We start from the raw sequence: 20,400 nt of genomic DNA, 5'->3' as shown, positions 1-20,400 counted from the left end.
CTATTTCCGAGGGGATCTTTTACACTGAGATCATTTATTAAACCTGCCTTCATTTATAATTTTTCAAACATTAAAAAAACAGTAAATAGGGCCAAAAGAGGAAAAATGGTAAAAAAGCAAAATAAATGGCTATTTACTTCAATGCACATAGTATTCAGAACAAAACAAATGAATTAACAGCACAAATAAAGGTTAATGGGTGTGATCTTATAGCCACTACGGAGACATGGTTACAAGGAGATCAAATCTGGGAACTAAATATTCAGGGGTATGTGACTTTTCGAAAGGACAGGCAGAAAGGAAAGGGTGGTGGGGTAGCCTTGTTAGTAAGAGGTAAAATAAGTACGATAGCAAGAAATGATCCTGGATTGGAAGGTGTAGAATCGATATGAGTGGAGGTAAGACAAGGGGAAGAAGACACTGGTGGGGATAGTCTATAGGTCCCCTAACAGTGGCTATACTGCAGGACAGAGAATAAATCAGGAGATAATGAGGGCTTGTAAAAAAGGCAGTACATTAATCATGGGTATCTTTAATCGTCATGTAGATTGGGAAAACCAAATTGGCAGACGTAGCCACGAGCAAGAATTCATAGGCCTGAATTTATCAGTTGGCGTGCGGGGGTGGGCCCAACATACCGGCGTGTAAAATGACGCGTGATGACACCGAGCATGCGTCCTGACTTCATCGTGCTGTTTCATTCGGTGGCCACACGCCAGAGTCAGCTGCGTGCCCGCCGAAAACTGATAGGCCTATTATAATGAATTAATTAGTGTCATTGTTAATGCTGCCCATCTAATCTTAAGGTTGGCGGGCAGGCGAAAAGACCAAGCAGCCTTTATGTTTTTAAGGAAACCTCATCCACAAGTGGGCTGAGGTTTCCTAAAGCTTTTATGAATCAAATAAAAAAGTTTTGTGAAATATAAAAACATGTCCCATCTCATGTGACACAATCACATGAGGGGACATGTTTAATTAGATTTGTTTCCCATTTATTTAATTATTTCTATAGCGATTCAATCTCCCTGAGGCAGCTCCATGCAGAAAAGACAGTTGATGACAATGGCAGACATTTAAGAAAACAGTTCATGACTCACAACAAAGATACATCCCAGTGAGGAAGAAGGATTCTAGGAAGGGGATAAACCAACCATGGTTAACCAAGGAAGTTAAGGATAGTATCAAACTGAAAGAAAAAACATACAATGTGGCAAAGATTAGTGATAAGTTAGAGGGTTGAGAAAGTTTCAAAAACCAACAAAAGATGACCAAAAAAAACCAGGAGAAAATAAACTTTGATGGTAAACTAGCAAGTAATATAAAAACGGACAGTAAGAGCTTCTTTACATATATAAAATGGAAGAGAGAGGCCAAAGTGAACAAAGGCCCCTTAGAGAATGAGGCTGGGGAAATAATAATGGGAATCATGAAATGGCAGAGGAGTTGAATAAATACTTTGCATTAGTCTTTATGGCAGAAGGCATGAATAGCATTCCAAAAATACTAAATAACCAAGAGGCAAAAATGGGGAGGAAATAAATACAATAACTATCAGTAGAGAAAAAGTACCGGGGAACTAATGGGGCTAAAAGCCAATAAGTCCCCTGGACCTGATTGCATCCTAGGATATTAAAGGAAATAGCCACAGAAACAGTGGATGCACTGGTGGTAATCTTCCAAGAATCCTTCAATTCTGGAAAGTCCCAGAGGATTGAAAAACTGCCAATGTAACACCTTTATTCAAAAAGAGAGGGCGGCAAAAAACAGGTGACTATAGGCCAGTTAGCTTAACATGTGTCATTGGGAAAATGTTAGAGTCTATTATAAAGGATGTAATAGCAGAGCATTTAGAAATGCATAATATAATCATGCAGAGTCAGCATGGCTTCATGAAGGGGAAATCATGTCTGACAAATTTATTCAAATTCTTTGAGGAGGTAACAAGCAGGATACATAATGGGGAACCAGTAGATGTAATATATTTGGATTTCCAAAAAGCTTTTGATAAGGTACCGCACATAAGGCTACTTAATAAGATAAGAGCCTATGGTGTTGGGGGTGACACATTAGCACAGATAGCGGATTGACTAACTAATAAAAGGCAGAGTGTTGGGATAAGGGGGGCGTTTTCAGGATGGAAACCTGTAACTAGTGGAATGCCGCAGGGATCAGTGTTGGGGCCACTATTATTTACAATATATATGAATTACTTAAATGAAGGAAGTGAATGTACTATCGCCAAGTTTGCAGATGACACAAAGAGTCTACTGAGGGATATAGACAGGTTAAGTGAGTGGGCACAAACTTGGCAGATGGAATATAATGTGGGAAAATGTGAGGTTATGCACTTTGGCAAGAAGAATAGAGGAGCTGAATATTATTTAAATGGAGAAAGACTGCAGAAAGCAGCAGCACAGAGGGATTTGGAGGTCCTCGTGAATGAATCACAAAAAGCTAGCATACAAATTCAGCAAGTAATAGGGAAGGCAAATGGAACACTGGCCTTTTTTCAAAGGGAATGGAGTATAAAAATAGGGAAATATTGCTAAAGCTATATGAAGCACTACATAGACCCACACCTAAATATCTTATCTTCCAACTAGGCACTTTACAGCCTTCCGGACTGAATATTGAATTCAACAACTTTAGATCTTGAACTCCCTCCTCCATTCCCACCCCCTTTCTGTTTCTTTCCCCTTCCTTTTGTTTTTTCCAATAATTTACATAGATTTTTCTTTTCCCACCTATTTCCATTATTTTTAAATTTTGTATGCCCTGCTACTCTTTCCACCCCACCCCCACTAGAGCTGTACCTTGAGTGCCCTACCATCCATTCTTAATTAGCACATTCGTTTAGATAATATCACCACCTTCAACACTTTGTTCCTTTGTCTGTGACATATTTTGATTATTTGCTCCTATCACTGCTTGCTTGTCCCTACAACCACACCACCCCACCCCCCCCACTTCTCTGCCCCCACCACCCCCCTCCTCCCCCCCACCTTAAACCAGCTTATATTTCACCCCTTTCTTAATATTCAATCAGTTCTGTTGAAGGGTCATGAGGACTCGAAACATCAACTCTTTTCTTCTCCGCCGATGCTGCCAGACCTGCTGAGTTTTTCCACATAATTCTGTTTTTGTTTTGGATTTACAGCATCCGCAGTTTTTTGTTTTTATCTCTAGAATATCGTGAGCAGTTTTGGTCCCCGTATCTAAGGAAAGATATACTGGCATTGAAGGCAGTCCGGAGAAGGTTCACTAGGTTGATCCCGGGTATGGAAGGATTTTCTTATGAGGAGAGGTTGAGTAGGTTGGGCCTGTACTCATTGGAGTTTAGAAGAATGAGAGGTGATCTTATTGAAACATATAAGATTCTTAGGGGGCTTGATAGGGTAGATGCTGAGAGGTTGTTTCTCCTTGTGGAAGAGTCTAGGACCAGAGGGCAAAACTTCAGAGAAAGGGGTCGCCCATTTAAGACAGAGATGAGGAGGAATTTCTTCTCTCCGGGGGTAGTGAATCTGTGAAATTCTTTACTGCAGAGGGCTGTAGTAGCTGGGTTGTTAAGTATATTCAAGGCTGAGATAGACAGGTTTTTAATCAGTATGGGAATCAAGGGTTATGGGGAAGAGGCAGGAAAGTGGAATTGAGGATTGGATTATCAGATCAGCCATGATCTCATTGAATAGCGGAGCAGACTCATTGGGCCAAATGGCCTACTTCTGCTTCTACATCTTATGGTGTTATGAACATACACATGGGATTAAGGTAGAAGCTGAAATATCATAAACAAGCTTTATTTTAAAGAAATTAGAAGTGTGTTTTTTAATAAAAATCATAAATGGAGAAATTTGACATTCCACATATATAAAATTAGTTTTCAAGGTCAGAGATTTTCAATGGAAGTTATGAACTTACTACACCATTAAAAACCCAGTTACACCTCATTCAGCAAGGTGTAATTATTTAAAGGGTTTTTACAGCAGGATTAATAATGTAAAAGGGGAAGTTCTCATCTGTTCAATGATTTCTACTTGATTGCAGTCTGAGGGGATTTCAATAGCTTCTGAATTTCCATGCCTAACTGCAGGTGTGTGGACTTCAAACATGGCTAACAGTTGCGCCATCATTACTACTGCAAAATCCAGGCCAAGGCCAATGCACTGACCAAAGTTGGAAGTTTCTTTCTTAAGAAAGGGAGGGAGATTAAGTCAGGGAGGTTCTAGATTCAATGTACATAAAATTATTGTTTAGTGAAAGACATTGTTTATTAGTATATAGATCCATTTTGTGAATATCCAATGACCAGACTGCACAGCAGGAAAACAAGTAGAGTACATTTTTGCCTCAAACATTTAGATTTTGATCAGCATAAAGACTATTCACTTAGTCAAATAATGAGGGATGTGTTCATGTAGTCAGTTTTATACAGATAAGTTTCTTGCTATTTTTGTTCTGACAATCATTACAAAATCAATAAAAATTACTATGAGAAAGAAATAAAATGTTAAGGCCATGAATTTATGTGGGAACAAATATTTTCATACCTGCTACACATAAGTAACTGCACTCATATGGCCACAGAGTGCATAACATCAAAGCTTTGAAGGATACCTAATTAATGAGCTGATCCTTAATTCCAAATTTTACAGCATGATTAGGTAGGACAAATTGACTACCAAATACATTTACTCACACATGGCATATTGGAATGCTTTGGACTTCACAAGGATATTAATTCCTACAAAAGTAAAAAATAATTATAGGATTAATAATTCACATTAAGTTACAACCTCCCCTTTTCCAATGTTTCAAAGTCTCCATATAATTACATGGAATCTGTACTTTGGTCTGATTTGAGTATTGAAACTATTCAATTCATATTAGAAATGATGCCCCTAAATAGTATACCAAGGTGCATGGGAATACTGACACCTCCAAGATCCCATTTAAGTTGCACAACTCCTGATTTGGACATCCATCGATGTGAAGATGGATGGTATTCTTCTTAATATTTTGGGAATATGATGGCATTCTGTGTGTGTCCATGATTAATTAAACTGGGGGAAGGTTAACAGAGACAGCTTGTCTGTGAGAGTTGACAGACAAAAGGGTAAAGGTGCTAGATGCATACATTTATAATGGTGAAGTTGGTTAGTTGGTGAAGTAAATAGGTTGGGTTTTAAAAATTTGCATTAGGAGATAGGTAGGGACTTGGTTTTTCATTAAAAATTTCGAAAGGGACTTTAATGGACTTTTACAACTTATAGAGCTTTATGAGTAAACAAGGGAATTTTATTAAATTTAATTTGATCTGAAAGTGGAAGCAATAGGAAAACATGAAAGATTTTTATATTTTAAAAGGTTGAGTTCAAAGAGGTGCTCAGGACAATGGAACTCAAAATGAAAGGGGAAAACATGCTGCGCTGAGTTGTGGGGGAGATGTCCTAAGACCAGCTCTGTGCTGAGAGAAGGTGTGAAATCTGAAACAGCTATACAGTCAAATCAGAAAAATCTTTGGGCAGAATTATTAGGTTGGTGCGTGGGTGTGCTCTCAAGCCGATCAGGCACGAAATCGCGTGGGACAACGTTGGGCAAGCATCCCGATGTCATCCCATGCTCGCACAATATTTCAGTCAGTGGGCGTGCGCAATATTCGGAAGCACCTTGGCTGACAATTAAGAAGCCAATTAGTGCAATTTAAGTTGTAATTTTTCGTGATCCATCCAAATTTACGGTTGGCAGATGGGCAAATCAGCCAGGCGGACTTTACATTTTTCATGACACCTCATCCAAGGGCGGGATGAGGTTTCTGTTATTAGATTTAAAAAAATAAGAATGTAGGGGCAGAACTTTCATCATGAGCAGAATTTTGACGTTGCTCTGCAGGGGCGGGCCCGATACGCTGATGCGTAAAATGACGCGAGATGACACCTGGCATGCAGTGGTGGTTCTTGTTTGGTAGGTTAGCTGAAGGACTGTTGAATCAAAACATCCTGGGTATCCTTGCCTTCCTGGAGGTTACCTAGGTCAGTGTCCATGCCCTCAGTGTCCTCCTCACTGTGCTCCTCCTCGGACTCACTACTGGACTCATCATCTGTTGCCTGTGCAGCTGCGTCAAGATCTTCTTCCTCCACTGGATACCCCCTTGCCAATGCCAGATTGTACAGAGCGCAACATGCAACCACTAGCAGCAACACATGCTCTGGGGGGTATTGCAGTACGCTCCCTGAATGGTCCAGGCATCAGAAGCGCATCTTGAGAAGATCTATGGTTCTCTTTACCACTGTCCTTGTGGAGGCATGGCTCCTGTTGTACCAAAGCTTGGCCTCCGTTCTTGGTTGGTGGACGGGCCCTTTTGAGGGGAGAGCCCTTGTCACTCAGCAGTCATCCATCCAGTTGGGCTGGAGCACTAAAGAGCCTCGGCACCTGGGAGTGCCTCAGGATGTAAGCGTCATGCGAGCTGCTAGGGTACCTTGAACACTTACAGAATTTGCACCCCGTGATCACACACTATCTGCACGTCCATGGAGTGGAATCCCTTCCCGTTGACAAAGGCACCTGGCTCACCCGCTGGTGCCTTTATGGCCACATGTGTGCAGTCGATTGCACCCTGGACGTGGGGGAAGCCAGCAATCGTTGCAAAGCCTGTGGCTCATTCTGCCTGGCTGGCCTTGTCCATATAGTAATGACTGAAAGTCAATGCAAGCCTGAACAAAGCTTATGTCACCAGCTTGACGCAACTGTGGACAGCTGATTGTGAGACTCCACAAAGATCCCCCACTGAGCCCTGGAAAGAGCCGGAAGCATAGGAGTTGAGGGCCACTGAGACCTCGAGCGCCACTGGCATAGGAAGTCCACCCACACAGTTGGAGCTGATCTCAGGCCTGATCCTCTGACAAATGGAGGTCACTGTCTCCCTTGAGAGACAGAGCCTCCTTGGGCATTGCACCTTGAACATATTGAGGTAGCTGCATCACAACCTGTAAACCCTGGCAGCAGGATAGTGGCATCTTCTGCGGCCCCCTGCCACATTGGACTTCCTGTTGACCCTGCCCCCCTTGTGTCTGCACCTCTCCTTGGACAGGTCTTTCCCCTGGAAGCTGCTTTGGGACCTGGCCTCCTCTCCCTTCTGCCCCTCTCTTCCTCCTCAGAGGAGGTGCCTCCAGCAGAGACCACATCCCCATTACCAGGGTTATGGAAGGCTGTCTGATACCTGGATGGGCCCACGCGGTCTGAATCATCTGGGGGCCTGGAAGACAATAAGTCCTGAAATGAAGCCTAGAAATGCTCAGAATGCATCTCAAGCAAGATGAAACTGTCCAGTTCACAGAAGCAACCAGCAGCGAGTTATATCCAAAACTCCACTCTACTTGTATTGACAATGCCACTGACACTTTTTATCCCGCTCGTGGATGAGCTTTTGCTAATTATGGCCTGCCTGCCTATTTCGCCCCTGCATTGGCTGAAAAATTGCACGTGCTATGTAAAGTCAAAGACAATTGGCGTGTCAAGGGCCTTAACTGGCCTCTTAATTAATGGCACGTGCGCCTCTGTCTCCATTGCTCGCCCGCCTAGTGAAATATCGCAAGTGCACGTTGACATCAGCATGCTCAGCTGGCGTCATCGCCATTATTGCATGCTTGAGCGGGTCGGGCGCGTGCCTGGCCACAGAGTGAAAAGTTCTGCCCAATGAACTTTATAAAATACATAAAAAAACAAATTTTTGAATTTATTCTTGAGGCTCAGATAATGTAATTAGCCATAAAACTAAGCTTTGGATACCCAAGCCTTGAGATTAATCTAAACATTATAACTCATTAAGATTTATAATGCATGCAATACATTTAAATTCATTGAATAAGAACAGTTAAAAGTAAATTTAGAATTAGTTCGATTGAAGGTCCTAAAAAGTAACTGATAATTTTATATTTCTAAAACAGATTTATAGGTTGATTTACAAGAGCCTGGTTATTTCATTGGGTAATCCACAATAATAGTAAAAGGTAATAGTACCTTTAAAAATAAGAAATGGAGTATGTGGAAGGTCATAAAACCAATAGTCTCCACTTCTTTTTGCCTGGGGAGAGAAAAAAGCAATATCTAAATGTAATTAATTGCAGAACATGTTGGTTTTACTTTGTTCAACAGTACAGTCAATGCTAAGATGTTAGATAAATAATTTAATCAAAAAATAACCAATAGGATAAGTTCAATGTGGCGAGTTGCGCATAAAAGAGGGTGGGTCAAAGAACAGGCGCAACTATGTTATACCTCTAGGTCTAACTTACACTCCCTCTCAACCCTGGCTTTGGGAATTTATTAAGAAAATCTACAGAATTAAATTAGCTCAGCTTTTCTGCTGTATAATTACTCAAGCCTTTTTATGCTTTACCTTTCTTCCAAAATAAGGCAATAAGAAGCTTGACATCATCCAGGACAAAGCAGCCCACTTGATTGACACTCCTCCCACAAACATTCACTCCCTCCACCACCGACGAACAATGGCAGCAATGTACCATCTATAAGATGCACTGCAGAAACTCAGCAAGGCTCCTTAGGCAGCACCTTCCAAACTCACAACCACTACCATCTAGAAGGATAAGGGCAGCAGGTACAAGGGAACACTACCACCCTCCAAGCCATTCACCATCCTTACTTGGCAATATATTGTCGTTCCTTCACTGTTGCTAGGTCAAAATCCTGGAACTCCCTCCCTAACAGCACTGTAAGTGTACCTACACCACAGGGACCGCAGCGGTTCAAAAAGGCAGTTCACCAACACCTTCTCAAGGGCAATTAGGGATGGCCTAGCCAGCAACACCCACATTCCGTAAATGAATTTTTAAAAAATCACGTATCTTTGCTATAATCTTCTTGATACCTTGAATATAGTTTATTTTCGAATAGACCCACAGTCCATCATGGAAAAACACTGACCCACAAGTTTAGGACCATTTATTTTATATTGGATTTTTACACAAATCTGTACCACTATTCTACAGATTTACAGTGTAAGTTATGATATAAAGTAGGTAAATTGCACTCCTATCCAGCTGCTTAGCATTTACCAATAACTAGATTAGTGCTCAGTTACTGGACCACAGAAAGCAAATTATAAAATTTCCAAATTACTTACTTTCCATTTTAATCCAGCAACTTCATAGAAGTTGTAAAAATCTTCTATTCTGTGGGATAGATATTTACTTTAAATATTTATATTATTCACACACTCATAACCCTAGCAGGCATAGTGCCTACAAAAAGTATTCTAGAATGAATTAATTTAAAAAAAGCAAGGAAAATATTTTCAAAAAGAACTGATAATTAGGGCAAAACATCTGAAAATCCTTACCTCAGTAACTCGGTATTGTTTTTCTTCAATGCTTTGAAGATGAGATATTTATTTCTGGCGCTCATTCTTGGAGAGTAGAATCTCATTAAGCCTTCAAACTGTTTGAAGGAAATGCCATTAGGCCTCTGCAATAGAGAATTACCACATAAAGATATAGATAAGATTGTTACACATCTACGGAACATTGCTTGTGCATTGAATTTCTCTACTGAGTCACACAGATCATGAAAGCCCTACGTTAAATCCCAATCTTTATGCTCAATGAGTTCTCAGTGGGGGAAGCACTGGACACCTACAAAGTGGCTTCAGTTCCCCTTGGTTGGTATGAAAAAAATAATCAGCTTCTAATTGCTATCCAGAAATTCCTGCTTTAATCACAATTACGTGGATGTGGTCAAGGCTCACAAGTAAATAATGGGCACTTAAATGAAGTAATGGAGGGCACCCAGTTATGGAACTGTTATCCTAGAATAGGTTAATGTCAGGAGAAAAACGATTATTAAAAGTAAAACCTGCTCACAATTTATATGGAACATCCTGTAATATTGTTGTCCTGTCAAGGAGGAGTGTTTTACTTCCAAATTTAAAAAAATAATTTTTCCTAATATTTTCTGGGCATGGAAACTGAAGGTCACAAGTACTTGCACTGACCTTTTGTCTCTCCATTTAATTATGATATTTTACATCACCCCTCATCACTTCATCAGTCTCAATAAACAGAAGTTGGAGGTTAGAGTGAAAGGTAAAAAAGCAGTCTGTAGTGTTATTGTATGGTCGTGGAAACCATCTGAAACTCTATCAGAATACTCTCTTGTCCAGATGATCTAGATGGACCATCGAAATGACAAAGGTCCTTATAGGACACAATTTTAATTGCATAATTGAGAATCTCATCACAGACATAAAAAAAATCAGTGACATTCATTATTTTTAGCATGAATAAAGCATACAGCACTTTTAGATATAGGCTGCAGTTTACATGCCCCTGCCAGGCATGTTTCCAGTGGTGGGGGGAGAGACATAAATTTGGGGGGAAGACACACGACCCACCCCTGAGCTCACCCCCATAATACGGCCTTAACCCCAACACCTTCACCCTACCTGACCAGCTGAAATCCACCCTGGTCAAGATCTGGGACTGACTGCTTCAGGGAGCCCTGGGCCTTCTAGGTTTCCCCCATTGCAGTCCTGACAACCGCCACTAATGTGCTCTTGATGCTGTTGGGACTTTTCGAGCTGCAGAGGGGTGGAAGATCCACACTGGCATTATTAAGCCCACCTGCAGTGGGTTATGGCTGTGGTCCGGGCCGCCATGGAGACTTCCGGGGGTGGGTGGGGGGGTTGTGGGGGGAAGGTATACTGATTATCATTGCAATCATGATTTTTAATGTAAAATACCACTTCCTTAACGAAACCTAAACAAACTTTATGGAGTACTCACCCTTTTGCTGACCAGAAGGCGAAAGGAATGTTCTATTGCCAATCGCTTGTGCAAAAGGAGTGATTTGAACTTCTTCTTTTCAACATCATTAAATGTATCAAACACCACAGCAAGAAGCTGGAAAATTGTGAACAAAACTAGTTAAAATTAACCTCAGTAAAGCAAACATGTGCAAGATAAATTCACAATTCATTATACTATAATTCTATAATTAGGTCTATAATTAGATAGATATATATTCTCAATTTTTGATTGATGTTATTCAAAAACATACCAGATTCATGATGAAGTAGAGTTCGATGGATAAATACACAATGAAGAATACACAGGACCAAGGATTTTTGGAATAAGCTGGCATCATCACATCTGGAAAACTATAGAATTATCCTTTTTAAGAAAAAATAAAAGGCAACTGTTTCAGATTGCCCCTCACCCCCAACACCACTTCAATTTTCTCCTTTGTTCTTCCCTCATCTCCTGCAGTTGGTGACTCATGTTAGAATTCAATTCTAAGGGAACCAAGAGTCAGCCTTCTGGGGTACCAAGAGGCTATTTTGACATGTGATTCAGAACTGCTATATAACTACAAAGGACACCACAGTGAAGTCTGATTTCCACAGCCCACAATTTTCATCGAAGGTTCGTAAGAAGAAAACCACGCCTGAGGCTTCCCTTATGGATCCGACTGCAATGTTTCTAGGGACTTCCCAAAAGTGATCAGCTTACTCAGCTCAAATCAGGGATCAAACCTAAAGCCTTTCTAATATAGTTCAGTATCACACTTGGTAATGCATTTATCCAATGAGCTGAAGAGGTATTGCAATTTTCTCAAACCAAATATGGATTATAGAAATATTTGAGCCACATGGGGACTTGTTCATGTAATTTCCTTTCCTCATGTGAAATTTTGCTGCCTCAGCTTGGCAGTACCAATTCACCAGGTAAGAAATCACACACAAAACCACATCCCACTTCACTCCTCTTCCTCCCCCACCTAATGATAAAGACTACTGGTACCTCAACATACTATGTCACCAACCTACATTTACAAACAGCTGACTATAATGATATATGGCAATGATTTGGAATTTTCCCACATGCTACGTGAAGGTAACTTATTCTAGCAACTAGTAGTAAAAAGGACAATAAAACCCATTTCACTATTTAAAGCTCTTTCCCTGGGAGCAACTATTGTTGCAAAGGACAGGTATTTCTATTCAGTTGTTCAACAGGAATGTTGTGTACACTCACTTGGCTGTAGTTAGGAGAACAAACAAACTGACAAGGCTGTCTTCTGGAGTGCTAAAATACTGCAAGCAGAAAACAAAATAGTATAGTCAGAAAAACTGAACCCTTATAAGCACTTACTATCAAATTAAAAACATCATACCTTTGCGTGTTATATTTTTCTTAAAATTTCTGCTATTTAAGAAACTTGGAAATTAATAGGGTCTATAATTAAGGATAGAGTGAAGAACATCTTGCAAAATTTTCAGCTGATCAATAAGGATTTGTAAAGAGTAGGTGATGCCTCATGAATGAGGTTGAAAGTTTTGAAGAAGTGACTAAAGTAGTGGACAAGGGATTGCCTATGGATGTTATTTGTATGGACTTGAAAAAGGCATTCGATAAAGCCCCTCTTAATAGACATTTAGCTAATGTTGAAGCTTATGGAATCGAAGACAAATGATTGACCCAGTTAGGAAGTTGGCTGAGTGGCAGAAGACAGAGGCTGAGATTTTATTAGCACACTGCGAGTTCCAACATCAGAACCAAATATGGGTCCCAAACCCTTGTGGGCGAACAGGGAGACAGCAGTGGTAATTGTTCCAGTGAATGCCAATTAGAGGCCGCCGCCAGGACTGGCGTCCCATTAATGACAGTGGCCAGCCTCTCCAAGATCTCCCTCAACCTCCACAGTCAGACAGCCAACAGCTCTCCAGCACCACCAATAGAGATGGCCGCTGCTGAGGCTGCATGAAGGGCAGGGTGCCTCCATGTTGAGGCATCCTCAAAGGGCTGCAGGAAAAAATGTTGATGCGCCGAAGCCAGACAGGCTGGCCCCAGCAATTGGAAGGGGCACCCCTCCAGTGATGAAGTCGGTTACTCAGGAGCAACCACGGTCATCATTTCCTTCTGGGAGGTTGCCTCGATGAAGCTGGTGGACTCCACATGTGGTGGAGGGGCTTTCTGACATCAGTAAAATGCTGGCAGGATAGTAAAATGGCTGACAATAGGACAATTATTTGGTTTAATTAGCCACCTGCCTCTGGTCAGCAGAGTTACTGCCGTTCCTGTTGCTGGACTTATTCCCCATCAGTGGGAACATGTTGCGCTTCTTTCCCAATGCCTTTCACCGTCCATCTATCACCCCTCCCACCTCCCAGCCCATCTCCAAAGGGCTAGTAAAATTGCAGCCAGAGAGTAGGGATAATGGGCAGGTACTTCAATTGGCAGGATGTGACTAATGGTGTCCTGTAAGTATCTGTGTTGAGGCCTCACTGTATTTATTAATAACTCATATGACGGGAAAGAAAGCCACATATCCAAGTTTTTGGATGACACAAAGATAGGTAGCATTGTAAGCACTGTGGATGAAAGCATAAAATTATAAAGAAATATTAATAGATTAAGTGAATGGGCAAAACTGTGGCGATAGATTTCAATATTGGCAAATGAGAGGTTTTTCACATTGGATTTAAAAAATAGATAAGAGTACTTTCTAACTAGTGAAAAACTAAAAACAGTGCAGGTCCAAGTACACTTTGGGTTCCTTATCCATACACGTAGATTGCTAAAATGTTATGGGCAGTTGCAGAAGGCAATCAAAAAGTTAAATGGAATGCTGGCCTTCGTATCTACAGAACTACAATACAATCGATTGAAGCCATGCTACACTTATACAAAGCCCTAGTTATACCACACCTGGGAGTTCAGTTCTGGCCACCACACCTTAAGTGGGACATATTGACATGGGAGAGAGTGCAATGTAGATTTAAAAGCTGGAGTCCAAGATTAAATTACAATGTGAGGTTACACCAACCCTGGAATTTAGGAGGTTATGGGGTGGTTTGATTGAAGTTTTCAAAGTATTAATGGGAACTGAGGGTAGAGAGAAAGAAACTATTTCTGCTGGTCAAGGTGTCTTGATCTAGGGGCATAGCCTAAAAGATAGAGCCAGGCCATTCAGCAGTGAAGTTAGAAAATACTTCCACGTGCGAAAGGTGGTAGAAGTTTGGAAATCTCTTCTGCAAATAGCATTTGACACTAGTTGTTCATTTTAAATTTGAGATTGATAGATTTGTGTTAACCTAATGGTATTAGGGGATATGGGGAAAAGGCAGGTATATGGAATCAGGTTAGGCATGATCTGATTGAATGGTAGAACAGGCTCAAGGAGCTAAATGGCCTTCCTTGTTCCTAAAACATACTTATTACAAATTTGGCTAAAACAATTTACCTCAAATTAGTGAATCAAGCAAGGCTTTACAAATAATTAATTAAAACTCCCAATAAATGTACAATCCAGAGAACCAACTAGGAATCATATAATATCACTGTGCATTAACAAACAGGAAACACTACTGGAATATATGCACACAATGTATGGTATTCAAACAGAATATATAGATACTAAACAAATGACAAATATTTTTTATTAAAGATTTTGATTACTTACTGGGTCCAATGGATTAGCAGAAAACAAATAAAAGCCTAAACAAAAATAATGAAAAAATGGCATCACTTCTTAGAAGACAGCAAAACATTAGCCTTAGAAACATCCTCAGACAAGACCAGCAAACATAAATCATATGCCCATTTTAAACTTCATACATGTAATACTTGCCCGTTCCAGGTCTTTACCAGTTTTCTGCATTCTAATTGGAGCTGTGCCCAGATATCAGTTTAACTATTCTAGAGCTGATCATTTGCAAAAGACAAGTGGCACAGGTACATTCATTCTCCAACTTGTGTTACCCAGTATCCTCTTTCCTGCACCCATTTGGTATTCACACATCAAGGGCTGAAAAATTGAACTCCATAGTGCTGGTAGTTCTGGCACTACGGTAGCTGGTGTGGCCAATTCCCAAGCCATGGAGGGAAATAGCACAGGCATCCTGTGGATACTCTGGAAATACGCAGGTTGTGACATCAGTCAGTGTGTAATGCTGATTTGATGCCCGACCTGCCATTTTCTGTTTTAATTTCAGATTTCCAGCATCCACAGTATTTTGCTTTCATCATACTGTGTTAGTGGACTTGACAGAAGTTCTTTAAGTCAGAAGGGAGAGGTGCTGGACATTTGGAAGGAGTTCTGTGCCTTTGAAAGGCCGCTGAATACACCACTCCCAGTCGTGGGGGCTAGAGTTGCAGATCCACCTGGATTCCAGCATCAGGGGAAGATAGGGTAGAAGCAGCAGAGAAGGCAAGCTGCTAACAGCGAGTGAAGCAGTAGGGGTCTCAGGAGGCTGTACCCACCACAGATCTTCAGAGCACACTTCTCTTACTTGCACCTCAGCCAGGAGCAGCAGTGTGTTCAACTTCTGAGCTCCATCAAGAAGGTTGTCTGTGCCCCCTCCTTTACCCTGACCTGCTGCTTCAAAGCAGGGTGAGGATGACATTGTGAGTGGCCATCGAAGGGACTGTGATCCTCAATTTCCATGCCAGTAGATCCTTCCAGATGACACTGCCAATGTATCACAGTTCACCGTCCATTGATGCTTCCGGAAGGCTACAGAGGCCCTATATTTTAGGAGTGGGGACTTCACTGCTTTCTCTTTAGGCAAAGAGAAGCAGGTGGAGCAGACGCGTGGCTTTGTCTGAATGGCAGGATGGCGCAGGGAACCATCAACTGCACACACACAAGGCCTTGCAGGCACTGCATCTCAATGGGATGCAACAAAACTGCAAACTCAACATGCAGTTAGCATGCGGCCATTCCCAAGTCATGTTGGTGAATGCCCACTTTTCCTGGTAGTAGTCATGATGCTCTCATCCAGAGCCAGTCCACAGCTCCAGCCACTGTTGAGCTACCATACTGAACCAGAGGGTGGCAGCTCAGTGACAAGAGCTATCCATTATACTCGTGGCTAATGACTCTCCTCCACAACCCCACCATGCATGGCCAGTGCTCTGACAAACAGACCCATGTTGCAACTAGGGATGTTGTGAAGCAGTTCATGACATCCTGAAGCAAGGAGAGGAACGGGAAGAAGCGGCTGACACATCCATGGTCTGGAGGCAATGTCAGTGATCATCTTATCAGACTCCAATTGGCTTCAATAAATCCCCAGAACTCTCCTGCTCAACATTTCCTTATCTCATCATCCAACTGCTATGGACCATCACAGTGTTCTCTTGGCCACAATGCTGAAATAAAAGACACCACAAAGCAACCACCCCACACCAATTTTATGCAACAATATTTCCAATAATCCATACGATGCTTGGGCTTGTCTTGCAGGTGTCTTTGTCTGGCCTGGTACTACTACTAGTGCTACCCTTGTGGTTGCAGCATGACTGAGGGAGACCACAGATGCCTTACAAGACACCCCTGAGCTTTGGGCTGCACCACCTCAGCATGGGTGTCAGCAATCTGAGCTGGCAGACAAGCAATAGCAGGGGCACTAACAGAGTGACAGTGGTAGGAGCTACAAATGCCACCATCCTGAAATAGGACAGAAGATTTTTATACCAGGGAGCCACTGCCACTCCCCCAGGTGGTACCTCAGCAGGTTGTTGGACTGCTGTGAGACTTTCCCTGGCCCTTTGAACACTGGTATTTCCAGCCATGGTGGAAGCAGTCTCAACCTGCATGGCAACATGCAGAGATCTCAGGACCTCAATCTGAGCTTTCACTCAGGCATGTGGCTTCTGTCTGATGCACTGGAAGCTGAGACACTGAGCATCAGATGCTGCATCGTGGTTGGATCTGCAAGTATTCTCATGGACCACGATGGGCTCCATGCTCTGCAGGAAGGCACGTGCCAAGTTTGAGCCAGACTCCTCTGTGCTCTTTGATGATGACAGGAGACATTTCTGCGTGCCTTTTCCTGTACCCACATCCTTTCAAAGTCCCCATCTAAGTCCTTTGCAGCAGAACTTGTCTATGACTTCATCCTTCAGGGGGCAAAAACATGCACTATCCTTTGCCCTGGCTTGGCTGCAGCCCACCCATGTTTGGTGACTCAGCACGTGCAGATCCTGCCTCTACACTACCATTTAAGGTATGTGCAGTGCCAGTATTTGAGCTGATGGCTGCAGGTGTCAGATTAAAGCTTCTTTTTCAGAGGTCTGCTCTTCCCTTGTTCCTTTAGCTTCAGCCACCACTGGCTGGCCAAACTGCGATTCCTAAATGTCCGAATGCATAAATGCACAGGACAGGATGAGAGTGAGGGATGATGATATGGATGGGAAGCAAAAGGTGAATGGTTACACCATCTGCACTAGTACTTCATACCAGATTGCGGGATGAGTGTGAAGTGGGATATAAGATGTTTAAGGCAGGAACATACTATCATCTTGGATGGCTCCAGTGATGGCAGTAGCATGGCCCTGCTAATAATGCCAATTACTGTTTCCTCCAAAGGGGTGAGGAGATGAATCTATGGTCTGTCTCTCACAAATTCATTGCTACTGCCTCCTGTTATGGGTTACCATGGCCTGGAAGAGAAAGGAAGCATGTCAGTGAGTGTACAGCAATGAGTTTGGGTGATGTGCCTGTCATAATTGAATAGCCATCAGTATGTAGAAGCTTGTAGCAGTGTGTGAGGTTGAGGTGTAACATATGAACCTTAGGCACGATTTCTGATTTTTAAAATTTTTTCACGGGATGTGGGTGTCACTGGCTAGGCCAGCATTTCTTACCCATCCCTAGCTGCTGTTGAGAAGACAGTGGTGAGACACCTTCATGAACTGCTGCAGTCCATGTGGTGTAGGTAAACCCACAGTGCTGTTAGGAAGGGAGTTCCAGGATTTTGACCCAGTGACAGCGAAGGAACGGCAATATAGTTCCAAGTCAGGATGGTTTGTGGCTTGGAGGGAAATCTGAAAGTGGTGGTGTTCCCATGCATCTATTGTCCTTGTCCTTCTAGGTGGTAGAGGTCATGGGTTTGGAAGGTGCTGTCGAAGGACCCTTGGTGAGTTGCTGCAGTGTATCTTGTACATGGTACACACTGTTGCTACTTTGAGTAGGTGGTGGAGAGAGTGAATGTTGAAGGTGGTGGATGGGGTACCAATCAAACGGTTGATTTGTCCTGGATGATGTCGAGCTTCTTGACTACTGTTGGAGCTGCACTCATCTAGGCAAGTGGAGAGTATTCCATCACACTCCTGACAGATGGTGGACAGGCTTTGGGGAGTCAGAAGATGTTATTCTCTGCAAAATTCCCAGCCCCTGACTTGCTCTTGTAGCTACAATATTTATATGGCTGCTCCAGTTCAATTTCTGGTCAATGGTAACCCCCAGGATGTTGATATTGAGGGATTCAGGGACAGTAATGCCATTGACTGTCAAGGGACAATGGTTGGATTCTGTCTTGTTGGAGATGGTCATTGCCTGGCACTGTTAGCAATCTTGTCTGTATGGTGCGAGTGTAATTTGCTGCTTATTAGTCCAAGCCTGAATATTGTCCAGATCTTGCTGCATTTGTATCCAAGGAGTCATGAATGGTACTAAACATTGTGCAGTCATCAGCAAACATCCCCACTTCTGACTTTATGATGGAGGGAAGGTCAATGACGAAGCAGCTGAAGACGGTTGGGCCTAGGACACTACCCTGAGGAACTCCTGCAATGATGTCCTGGGACTGAGATGATTGACCTCCAACAACCACAACCATCTTTCTTTATGCTAGGTATGACTCCAACCATTGGAGAGTTTTCCTCTGATTCCCATTGACTCCAGTTTTGCTAGGGCTCTTTGATGCCACGCTTGGTCAAATGTTGCCTTGATGTCACCCTCACCTCACCACAGAATGCCAGATTGTTGATAGGTGATTGATGAGGGTTTGCTGCATTGAGTAGTGTGTCAAGTTGGTGGTGCAACTGGTAGGATATGTCATGTGAAGATGCATTCATTGACCTCGACCACTTGTGTGAGGTTATTGAGCTTGTCAGCTCTGGCTTAGTTGGTAGTAATTTTGTCTCGGAATCACAAGGCTGTGGGTTCAAGTCCCACTCAACCCCAAAACGCTACTGGATAAATTTTGCAAGACTCCATGCCACTGTTATCATTAATGTCTTCACATTTGCCCTCTTTAAAGAAGGAAAAGTTATCTATTTGGTAGAAAGTAATCTTACACACATATGTATAAATATATATTGTTGAAAAAAGTGTTACAGACAGGAGGAGATTTAATTTAAACAGCCCTGATTTTTCCTCTCACCACCCATCCGTAAACAGAAAGATGCTTATAAGTGGTGGTGTATTTCCCAACTCCACAATTTTGATGTGATCCAATTTCTATTAATAACCCCACAGCAAATTTGAGATAGGGTGAACTTAGGGGGCTATTTTATTTGCACACACTCAAAAAATAGGGGCGGGGGCATGTCGCTACTTGGTCCCCTATACATTCATGCTATAAATGAGGGATAGAGAAAAAAAGATTTACAGGGTAAGGACCAGAGTAAAGAATTATTGTTTCACATGAGTCTAGAGTCCAGAATCAAAGTCGAATGGTGTATTCCTTCAGAGGTTGGCAGGCTGAAAAAGGATGCTGGATAATTCACTTTTCCAGTACAGATGACTTCTATGATGAGATAGGTACGCAGAGGTGAATTAGTCTTACAGGCAAAGTTATATAAGTTCAAAAGTCCCAGTAGAAATAGTGTAGAAGGGGGGCCAAGCATTCAAACCTGGACAGAGCCCTTGTTCTGTGCTGCTGCTTGGTACATGGAAGATGGCAGCTGATTTGCAGTACACTGTACCGATTTGCAGTACACTGTACCAGTATAACTGGTTCTCCCAGCTAAGGGGGTCATGTCACATGACACCCATCTCTCCACTTTGGCTTTGACAAAGCGTGGATATTCCTTTGTCTGGTTTCCTGAGATTGTTAATGTTCCAGCCATTAAGAATTTGAAAAGAAGGTTGTAGGGCTCTTTGTCCTAGCAATCTTAAGACTCCAGTGGCTCGGCCTTATGAAATATAGATGGCCTTTGTACAGTTCCCTTTGAATTTGGTCCCTGCAGCCCAAAGGGGTTGTTAGCATCTCTTCAGAGATAATAAGGCACAAGGTGCTGCGATACTGCCAAATAGCCAAACATAGCTTCAGTCATTTTAAAAGGTCATTGTTCAATTTTAAAATTTTAGCAAGTAGCTATGCGGATATATATATATTGTAGAGTATGAGGTCTTAGCCCTGTTACAAAAGAGACATGCTGGTGAAGCTCTGTGTCTTGCACTCATCAGGATAGATTCACAAGGATACCATGATGTTAAAAAAAGATAATGTTAAAGTGAGACACAGTTCCATGAGACCGAACAGATTGGTAGTAGGGTTATTAATTTATGACAAAAACAGAATTACCTGGAAAAACTCAGCAGGTCTGGCAACATTGGCAAAGAAGAAAAGAGTTGACGTTTTGAGTCCGCATGACC

The 20,400-nt window shown here is 42.2% G+C and overlaps 1 protein-coding gene across 3 annotated transcripts in view; it reads right to left on the bottom strand.

The window, feature by feature from the left end:
• The window catches only part of tpcn1 (two pore segment channel 1), a 132,669-nt gene that overhangs the window by 41,949 nt on the left and 70,320 nt on the right, over positions 1-20,400 (bottom strand). For 2 of the 3 annotated variants that reach the window (XM_041202317.1, XM_041202318.1), the window contains exons 7-14: positions 14,476-14,510; positions 12,048-12,106; positions 11,071-11,170; positions 10,797-10,913; positions 9,356-9,480; positions 9,140-9,188; positions 8,017-8,080; positions 4,697-4,741 (exon numbers count right to left, since the gene is read on the bottom strand). In XM_041202317.1, the coding sequence (XP_041058251.1) occupies positions 4,697-4,741; positions 8,017-8,080; positions 9,140-9,188; positions 9,356-9,480; positions 10,797-10,913; positions 11,071-11,170; positions 12,048-12,106; positions 14,476-14,510 (594 nt within the window). The remainder of the gene's footprint in view (positions 1-4,696; positions 4,742-8,016; positions 8,081-9,139; positions 9,189-9,355; positions 9,481-10,796; positions 10,914-11,070; positions 11,171-12,047; positions 12,107-14,475; positions 14,511-20,400) is intronic. The other variant, XM_041202319.1, reaches the window with a different exon arrangement.

The sequence above is a fragment of the Carcharodon carcharias genome, chromosome 13 (assembly GCF_017639515.1).
Source record: "Carcharodon carcharias isolate sCarCar2 chromosome 13, sCarCar2.pri, whole genome shotgun sequence".
Taxonomy (NCBI): Eukaryota; Metazoa; Chordata; class Chondrichthyes; order Lamniformes; family Lamnidae; genus Carcharodon; species Carcharodon carcharias.
Note: the sequence above shows the minus strand (reverse complement) of the source record. Positions and strands in the feature narration are given on the sequence as shown.